The 9,729-nt window shown below is 55.0% G+C and overlaps 3 protein-coding genes across 3 annotated transcripts in view; 1 reads left to right on the forward strand and 2 right to left on the reverse strand.

Annotated features, from left to right (window-relative positions):
• Positions 1-291: 291 nt before the first annotated feature.
• LOC102039608 (autoimmune regulator-like) lies at positions 292-3,244 on the reverse strand. The gene is given in 12 exon segments (XM_031060354.1): positions 292-516; positions 680-748; positions 1,002-1,098; positions 1,188-1,397; positions 1,468-1,583; positions 1,874-1,951; positions 2,105-2,229; positions 2,368-2,450; positions 2,452-2,500; positions 2,577-2,741; positions 2,844-3,018; positions 3,104-3,244. Coding segments are annotated over 12 exon segments (1,389 nt in total). The 3' UTR covers positions 292-435.
• Positions 3,245-6,168: 2,924 nt separating this feature from the next.
• LOC102031621 lies at positions 6,169-9,658 on the reverse strand. The gene has a single exon (XM_031060338.1). It carries the CDS (start codon positions 9,626-9,628, stop codon positions 8,780-8,782), a length of 849 nt encoding a protein of 282 aa, XP_030916198.1. The 5' UTR covers positions 9,629-9,658; the 3' UTR covers positions 6,169-8,779.
• A 29-nt stretch (positions 9,659-9,687) lies between these two features.
• Positions 9,688-9,729, forward strand: part of SCLY (selenocysteine lyase) — a 6,247-nt gene continuing 6,205 nt past the window's right edge. Inside the window, exon 1 of the mRNA XM_005425080.2 lies at positions 9,688-9,701. Within this exon, the coding sequence (XP_005425137.1) occupies positions 9,688-9,701 (14 nt within the window). The remainder of the gene's footprint in view (positions 9,702-9,729) is intronic.

Genomic DNA, 9,729 nt, shown 5'->3' on the forward strand with positions numbered 1-9,729 from the left:
CGTTTGTGCCCTTGTGTGTCGGGGGGGCCTGTGGTCTTTTGCCTCTCTGTGGTGATATTTCATTTATTTATCTCCAGTTCCCTTGTCATTTTCCATTTGGTTTTTTTGTATCTTTTACTTCTTTTCCTTTTTTTAGGAATAAATATTTTTTTCTCGAGCTTTGGTTAATATAGTCTTTTATAGTAATTTTATTATATTTTCTCTGTCATGTTGTTTATGTAGATTTTCAGTGCCCTTGGTCTCTCTATAGTGTCACTGGATGTATCCCGCTGTTTTGCTCTCTGTGTGCCATTTTTGCTTGTCCTGTTGACCGTCAGTGTTTTATTCTGTGACTTTTTTTGCTATCATTATGCCTTTCTTCGTCATGTTTTACCTGCTTCTCAGAGGCTGCCTTTTCATGGCTTGCCATGTGGATTCTGCTGCTTGGTCTGTGCACTAGGTGAGGAGCCCCTGTGTTTCTGCCAGCGGTCGTGCCATGGTCTGGAATGCCCACTGCAAGATCCCATCCCATGTGCTCTGTGGGATAGCCCCAGGTGTTCATTTTATATTTCCATCCCACATCCTTTCCCTCTGTCCAGGCACCTGCTGCCTGACCCATAGCCCCAAGTCCCCCTGCGGGCCACACCAGAGACATGGTCCCCTTTGCATGGAATCTGCCTGGTGTCACACACAGCCTTACCTCACCTAGCAGTGCATCAAGCTCCTCCCGGCTCAGCACAGGGTCACTGCCAAGGGCTCCATCCTCTGCCTGTGCATGGAGAGATGTCCTGTCAGCTCCCTTGCTGCCATCAGCCTGTTCCCCTTTTGGTCAGGGTTGCTACCCATGTTCAGTCCCTCAGCTGGTGTGGGCCCAGCTCATGCTCCCCCAGTACAGCTTCACTAATTTGCCTCCATGTAATATCAGCCCACCCCTCAGCCTGCCTGACCCACCTCCACCCTCCTGCTCCCCTTAGGCCCCTCTTTTCCTCTCCCACCCTACTCTTGGCACTGCCCTTTCTGACCTTGGCTGCTGGAAGCAGTTGGTCTCCAGATGCTGCAGTGGTGCCCAGACCTCCTGTGTCCAGGGTGCCCGTGCAGGACATGCACAGCTGTAGCCCCCTAGACCATCAGGGGTGACACAGACTGTCAGGGCAGAACCCTCCAGGGAGGAACTAAGGCTGGCATGTCGGGCATGATGGGGAACTCACGTGGGGTCCCCACTGGGAGCAGGACAGTGGTGGGGAGTGGGGACCCGGGCGCAGCAGCGGCTGCAGACGCTCCCCTCCACTCCACCCGGCTGGGTGTCCCGCGCCGCTTCCCCCAGGACCTCGGGGGGTCTCTCCACAGGCAAGTCTGCCTCCAGCAGCTGGCCTGGTTCAGTCACGTTCTCCACACAGGAGCCACATCGCCACGTCCCGCTGCGCAGTGGGAGCAGAGCAGTGAGGGCCGGCAGGGGGCACTGGCATCCCTGCGTGCCCTGGGACTCACCTGGGGACGTGGGGCAGCGGGGGCACCAGGCAGGCAAGGTGAAAGGCCCTGGGGCAGCCATCACAACAGATGAGCTCACCACCATCACCGCATGCTGCACACTCATCCTCGTTCTCCTGTCCCCAGGGAAGTGGGCAGGGAGTCACTGCCACCCTCACGGGCTGAAGCCATGGCTGTGGCAAAGTATTTCACCCCCCTTGCCCTCTCCCCCTGCATCACCCACCCTGCACCAAACATACCAATCCTTTCAGGGTGGTAAGATTGCCTGTTTCTTGGGGGTTGTAACATGGTGAACCCCCAGTAGCTGAACCCTGTGTTTCCTTTTCGTGGCCAAGGCAAATGGACATGCCGGGGAACCCCAACAGTTCCTCCTGGGGGTGCACCAGGTGTCACATCCAGGGCTTACCTGGTGGGGCACAGGATCCTGGCTGTAGACAGTGGCTGCTTGCAGCTGGCCCTGGGGGTGCAATTGGGGTTCCCTGTTCTGTTGGTGAGACAAGAAGGGGTTTGGAGAGGCACTGCTTGCCCTGGGGGACACCCCCAGGCCATGGCTATGATGCCATGCAGGAACAACCCCCTGCCACAGCCTGGCAGCTGCACAAGATGGGGTGAAAACATATGAGGGGGGTGTCTGTACACTTTGGCATGCCTTGGGCTGGGTGGGGGGCTTCAGACTGTGGCTTCTGCTCCTGGCCTCTGGCTCCTCGCAGGCAGTTGGGGTATATGGCTTGTCACCAGCTCTGCTGCCTGTCTTGGAGCTGTCTGCAAGAGAGGCCAGAGGCAGCTCCAGCTCCCCTTTTCCACGTCGCCCTGGCTGAGGGTGGCTCCTGAATTTGGGGACTAAACTGGGCAGGAGGTGGCTGGGCTGGGCTGGGATGGGCTGGGCTGGGCTGTACTTACTTGGGTCCAGCACGTGTTTAATGAGGATGCCCTCGATGGCCCCACGGCTGACGGGCACCTCACCACCTGCCACAGCCACCATCTGTGCCCTCCGGCTTCTTCACAGTCTTTGCCTTCACCAGGGGCCCTGCAGCATTGTGAGGATGGGCATCAGGGGGCACGCCACAATACCTCGGGGGTAGCACCCTGCCCCATCTCCATCCTGCTCTGGGTGTCCATACCAGGGCTGGCACTGTGCCGTGGAGCGGGCTGTGCCGCCCGGGCCTTGTCCCGCTCCTCGGGGGCTTTCCTCTTGCCTTGGGGTCTGTGTGGGGCCGGTGCTGTGGGGCTTGGGGAGAGACGCCTTCCACGGCGCTGCCGCCCCAGCTCCACCTCTGCAAGAATAACAGGGAAGGGGAGAGGCACCAGCACCCCGGCTGTCGCCCCTGCCCACTGTCAGCGCCCGGGGGTGCCCGTCCCAGCTGACCCCCACTTACCTCTGGGGAAGGCGCCGCGGAGAGGCCGGAGCCGCGAGTAGCGCTCCAGGTTGTAGTCCTTGAAGAGGACGGCCCAGAAGGCTCGGAGGGCGGCGGTGTCGCGGCCCAGCAGCCCCGGGAGCAGCGCGTGGAAAGCGCGGTGGGAGCCCTCCCGCTCCGCCCGGCTCAGCGTCTCCTGCCGGGCACAGCACGGCCCAGGGCTGCCCTCCAGCCCTCCGGTCCCCACAGCATGACCGGCCTGGCCTGCTCCGCAGCCTCACCTTGAAGATATGGTCAGGGACGGCATCGTGGTCCGCCAGGCCATGCAGCAGTGGGAAGACGTCGTCCACTGCCATGGCGATCTCGGTGCGGTGCAGCTTCAGCCGGCGCCGCAGGTCCCCGTCGCTGCCCGGGCCCGCCATGGCGGGGGCCGCTGCCGAAGCCCTCAGCCGTCCGCGCACTCCTCTTTAATACCCCTCGGCCCGGCACCAGAAACCTCACCGGAGTCCCGCAGCCCCACTCATTTCTGTACGAGGCCGTAACCGGAGCCCGTCCCTCCCGGCAGGCGCCGGCGCTGGGCTTGTCCCCAGCTTGTCCCCACGCCCCAGCCCCGGGCTCGAGGTCCGGCACCTCCCGGGCTCCGGGCGGCAGCAGCCGGCGTGGGGTCGGTCGGCTGTGCCGCTGGTGAAGGACGCCCAGCCCCCGGGGACCGCCCCGGGGGGAACAGGGAAAGGGGTCACTGAGGTCCTGGCGAGGGACCCCCACCTCTCTCATATCTGCCGTCACCCAGGCATCTCCCAGAATTTCTGGACTTTCCGCAGGAGCTGCTTCTCTCATCCAGAAACTCGGCTACAGGAACATGTGGGAAGTAAGAGCCCAACAGCTGAGGGTGTGACGGCAACAAGAGAGTCAGGGTGTCTTAGAGCGTGTCCTGCCCCCACACTGCCCACTTCCCTTCCCAGCATCTCTCACAGACAATGTGGTATGTCTCAAGATAGAAATACTGCAGGAGGAACTGTCTGGGTGCTCACATAATGAATGCATTCCAGAGACAGAGGAGCTAAGATGTGAGTGATTTAGGGCCACGTTAGCCTGCAAAAGGATATAAAATGCTGCTGGAGACTGGGCCAATTTAGCAAATTGGTCTCCCGCAGGCAGCTTCTGTGGGCCAGCAGGAAGCGCTGACACACAAAGAAACTCCACAAAATGTGTGTTGGGGTACAACTGAGGATGCTGAACAGGCAGATGTCTTGCCAGAGCCATGGCAGTGCCACAAGTGCACCCAGGGAATACCTGGGCAGGTGCAGCCCACAGCTCTGTCAATATCCACTTCCCAAAACTGAGCATATCGAGCTGCAAAAAGCTTGGAGCCAGGGAGAAGCTGGCTCCTTGAAAGCCGCTGGCATAGAAGAGTCTGGGGGCCTGGCTGCTCTGTACCAGGTAGCTGGGAAAGAGAAAGCTCAACAGCTCCTACCCCAACTCCCAGACGTTTGGATTTCCCCAGGATCAATTTCTAGCCTCCCTCCCTCTGGAGGTGCGTGTGGGCTGCCCAGCAGGCTCTGCCAGGGGGGCTGTGGCTGTGCGCAGCTGTCCCCAGGCCCCAGAGCAAACCCTGAGCTGAGCAGGACCAGAGCACCGTGCAAGAGGGGACACTGCTGGCAGCACAAGGGGATACAGGAACTTTCATTGCTATGTCTTAAAATAATGGAGCAGTATCTGCTGGCTCCAAAGCTGTGCCAGGAGGAAGCATCTGCTGTCAAGAAACTCAGGAAGAATAACAAGACAACACCCTTGGTGAGAGCAGGAAATACCCTTGCACGTGTTTGGTTAATAAATTAATGTGGTTGCCCTTGGAAAGGCTCGTCCTGCAGCTCCTTTCAGCATTCAGGGGATTTTTCCTGTGGAGGCAGTGAGAGCCATAGGATGGGGGTAGGGCAGGTGTCATGCTGGGTTCCTGTGCCCCACACCAGGATTTCTGTGCCCAGCTCTGCCATGGTGGGATGGCTTCACCACCACCTGTGCCATGCATTCCCCCCAGGGGAAAAAAGCGTGGATGCCAGGTGACACAGGAGGTTTATCTCCCCTCCTGGAGCTATGCCCAAGCCTGGCCACTCGCACTGAACACAAGCACAGTTGTGACACAGCCTCACAGGTCCGCTCCTTTCTTCGCAGGATCACTTCTCCCCAGTATCCCACCTGCAGTGCCACAATTTATCACTGTCACCCTGTGTTAAGTTGTCTGGCACTTCCCCCTGCCCACCCAGGTCCCTCCTGGGGAGGCACTGCCCAACACTCCATGAGCCATATGCCCACAGAGTTCAGCTTGGACTTGTTTTAAATTCCAGCTTTGTGACTCTTTCTGTGCTGAGTCACAGACGTTGTTTTCCACATCCAGCCCACTCAGTAGTGCCATGATTTGCATTTTGGGTTGTTTTTTTTTGTGTTCCTTCCCCTTTCCGAGAGGGGGGGGAGGCAGAGCAGTGGTCAGGAGAGGCACATCCATGCTGAGGAATCAGGAGGGTGTTTCTGTACAACCTCACTCTGGCCAGCCTGGGCAGCTCTAAGGAACTTGTAAAGGCTGCAAAAAGGCATTTTTTGCCTGGGGCAGGCATGTGCCCTGCCTGGCTGTCAGAGCCCCAGGCTGGGGTGCAGGACTTTCAGGATGCCCTCTCTCTGTAGAAACCAGAAGGATTCAAGGGGTGAAGGTTTACAATGTTCCTCCTCAAATACCCAGTAAAATCAGTGACTCAGCATCCAGCACAAGTATTTGTAGCCCCTGGGATGCACCTTGATTCCCTCCTGCAAAAGCCATTGATGGAAACGTGCCCCTTCCTCCTTCCCCTTCCTTGCTGAAGTCCTGTGGTACAAACCATCTCTGTGTGTCTCTCGGACACAACTGCCCCTCACTCATCTCAAACAACATCCCTGAACCACAGTCAGGAGCCAACAGGCAGCAGAGGAACACTCATGCATGGGATCACACCAGGAAGGCAGGGAGGCCCCACCTTTGTCTCTGATTCCAATCCCACCACGCCTGAGGCACACAGAGTCCTCATGAAACACTGCAACCATGTGCAGAGATTTTATTCCTCTCCCCTTACCTTCAGCTGCTCCACATTCCAGCATCTTTGAAAAAAAAGAGCTCCATGTGGGCCCCTGTCCCAGATTCCCATTTCTTGCACGTTCCCTACCACCGCCCCACACGGTCTGGACAGGAGCAGCTCCACCTGCATGCATCCCAGCTGCTCCTGCAAGGGCCTGGGAAGGAGAGCTGAAGCAGAGATTTACTTTCGCTTCAGTTTCCTCTTTCCTCCCCCTTTAGAAAGAAGAAACAAAAGCCCAGAGGTACGTTATATTAATTTATTTGGGACACACCAAAAAGGAAAGTCAACAACTGTTAACGTACAAAAGTACAGAATCCTGGGACAAGATTTACTGTCCTGATTAAAAAGGCACCATGGTCCCAAAGAAGAGTAATCAGAATACCAGAATACATGATTTAGAAATTTTCCCCCTGTTGCAGCAGAAACAGAGCCAGGCTTTGGCTCTATCCACAGTCAAACCCAGTTAAAAAAAACCCAAATATGATTTTAATGTGATAAACTCTGCTCAGCCTGTACAGGATGTCGTGAAAAGAGTCACAGCCTAGAAGTTGGTCAGATTTTTTTTGTCTTATTTTGAAACAGTGAAGGTGATTAATCACTAAATAGGTAACAAGGAAGACAGCAAAATGCTGACACCTGCGGCTTGACTTTCTGTCAGACACGTCAGTTCAACTGAGACCAGCAGGCTGAGTGTGGGGCTTCTGAATGAAATGCAATTCCCTGTGGTAGACAGGAAGTCAAATTTGACAACCTTAATTTCCCTGAATCCCTGAAAATCATAAAGCACTATACAGCTGTGTTCCATATCCGAGCCAACCCAAATGGATTTGCTTTACACACAAGCATTTATACTGTCAGCTATATCTGTAATAAAAAGGGGACTTACAGCAGTTATTAAAAAACTTCTACTTTGGCGAGGTCCGAGCTTGGCTATATTCCCTGCTGAAACAGAGCTGCTGGTGTAGAGACCCAGTGAGAGGCTCAATCCAGCACCTCCGGGCTGGAAGGCAAATAGTTTAAACGTGACATAATTTGCATGGGGAGGTCAGTGAAGCATGTCAGAGAGAGGAGATGGCGGGAGGCTGTGAAGCCTCAGGCAGCGGAGGCTCAAGGGTGCTGCTACCAAACCTGTAAAACTACGAGTGGTGCAGAGCACGCGGCGGGCACTAAATACTTTGGAGCGACTTACCATGAAGAGCTTGTCAGAGACACAGAGCAAGGACCCTTGTAAGGAGCACGGTCCCTGAGAAGGGACACACAGCTCTCAGCCAGACAGATCTGTGCCAGGTGGCCGAGGCTGGAGCCTGCCTGGGCAGCCCGGCCCGGGCCGCCGTGTCCCAGGGGACCAGCAGCTGCTCCGTGTTTCATTCCTCCTTTGGCACAGGACTTCAAAGCAGTCCGAGGACTGATTCATCAAAAGTAAATGAACTGTCAAAATTATTCGTACATGCATTTATTGTTAAAGGGAGCAAAAGCCAAAGAATGAAAGAGCACAAGTTAATGTCAGTAAATGATGTGCAGGACGGAGAGGAAAGAAACGGGAAAAAGCTGAGATACTGGAGTGGGGAAACCAACATTCACACTGGAAGGTAAATTTTAAAACCAGGCAAGTTTGCGCTCTTTCTACCACAGATCTTTTGTGGACATATAGAGACTTGGGGGTTTTCCATTTTCAGTGTGGTCTGGCAAGGTTGGGGAATCTCACCAGAGAGATCTCCAGCACTGGGTTTCACTGGAAGTTCAAGTCTCTCACCTTTAAAAACCAGTAAAGCAACTCTTAACTAAAATGTCACAGATAGTCACTGCTCAGGATGTACGTGGGCAAGAGGGTCACGCTTTGTTCAAACAACCTCCGGGTGGAAAACTACCATCTTCCCCCTGCTGGTCTACAGGCACCACCTCGGGGGTGGAAGAGCAAGCCCAGATGTCGGTGCCTGCTGCTGTGAACACCACAGCTACACCTGGGAAGGCTTATTCTTCCCTGTGTCCTAAAAAGGCAGTATAACAGTTTATAAAATTACTCTCATCTTAAAACTAAATAATGTAATTTGCATTTTCTCCTATGTTAACCCCCTCCCCCCAAAGATAAAACATTACCACTTCATTTAGGATTCACACCCCAGATCCTAGATTAGGGACTTCATGATAAAACTCATCCAGTTACAGGAAGGTTCATCCTGATCAAGGAAACGTTGGTAAAATAGAATCTAGAACAAAACATTCAGAATCACCAATGCTTTAACAGCCAAAGCACTCCACTGTCTTCTGCTCTCTGCCTGCTCCTCAAGCAGGAGAGCAGTCTCTTTCCAAAAGCACAGCATGCCTCTCTGGGGCTGGTGACACACGCTGCAAACCCACTTCCTTCCTGGCAGAAACGCCAGCTCCCGCAGGAAGAGGCCAAGCATCTTTCACCCCCAATGCAGCCAGGGCTCTTCAGCACAGGGATTTTCTGTTAGCAACAAGTCCAAGTTACCACCCTGCAGTAAATCCGTGTCCTGATTCACGCTGTTAGGCCACCACTGGCTCAGAAATGTTGAGAGACTTCCAAACCCCACGGATGCGGACAGGACCTTGGAAGAAGAGGCTTATGTGCTACATAACCTTGGATCATCCTCTGCATCTGAGCCTTGGCATTGCTGGCTGCTGACAGCTCATCCTTCCAAATCCATATGGTTTAGTCCTTGCTGTCACGGTCACCATCCCAGCCCTCTTCCCTGGAGGCAGCATGTTCCTGAGCTCTGGCTTGAGGATCTACAACAATCACTTCCAATGAATGGTGGGATTTCAAACTTGCCTAACGTGTGCATTGCCACCTTGTACTCCAGCAGCTCTGCCCGCTCTCAGCGGCGGGCACTAGCAGTTTTTCACCTTTTCCACAGTCTCGTAGAAGCCAGGCCTGACCCTGCGGATGCTCATCCGTATGTGCTCGCCCTCCAGGGGCAGGTCAGTGCCGGCGGTGGCGGCGGTGCAGCGGCGCTTCCGCCGGCCCCGCAGCGAGAAGGCCGGGGCGCCGCCGTTCTCCTCCTCCACAGGATACAGCTCGTCCACGCTTGTGCCCTCATCCGACTGCTCCTCGCCCTTGTACTTCATCTCCTTTGCCTTGCTGCTCTCCTTCTCTTCCCTGGCGAGCTTCCTGAAGTGCTCCAGACACTGTATCTTCTGCCTTCTCTCCATCATCTTCAGCTCCTGCTTCTCTGTGAAATCTTCGTAGTACATTTTTCTCTCATTCCTCTGATCTTCCAGAAACTTCCACTCGATGCTGGTCATTTTTATCCCACTGTACTCCTCCAGTTTATCCCTCATCTGTGTGTCTGTACAAAACACGTCAAAGAGCTTCTCCGAACTCTCATTGAATCTGTCGGCTCGCTCAGAAAAAGCCTGGTTCTGTCTCTGCTTCCTGGTCTGGTACAATCGGGTGAACTCCTCATACATTTTGAGGATGAGTTTCTTTATGTTCTGCGTGGCGATGGTGTGCAGGTTGCAGACCAGCCAATGTTCCTGCAGGTGCTCTGCAAGCAGCTGGGCCGCGTCCTCCTTGGAGCGCTGGGCCTGGCCGGCCCTCTTGGGCTGCAGCAGGTACAGCATGTTCTGCACCACATCCTTCTTGGTGGGCAGCACCCCCTGCGCGAAGCCCGACGACTCCACGTACTCCACAGTCCCCAGGGTCTTCCGTGCCCTCACCTCGGTGTCCAGTGATTCCATCACTGCTCGGTAGTTCTGTGGTTACGACATAATCTGAAAGACGGGAGGAAAACAGAGGAATGTGTCAAACGAGGCAGTTTTTTCCACCCTGCAGAAACAAG

Source organism: Geospiza fortis, unplaced genomic scaffold (assembly GCF_000277835.1).
Source record: "Geospiza fortis unplaced genomic scaffold, GeoFor_1.0 scaffold118, whole genome shotgun sequence".
NCBI lineage: Eukaryota > Metazoa > Chordata > Aves > Passeriformes > Thraupidae > Geospiza > Geospiza fortis.

What these genes read in the sequence shown, in the direction of transcription:
- LOC102031621 (XM_031060338.1), bottom strand. Translation starts at nt 9,628, where the DNA reads ATGGAATCACTGGACACCGAGGTGAGGGCACGGAAGACCCTGGGGACT.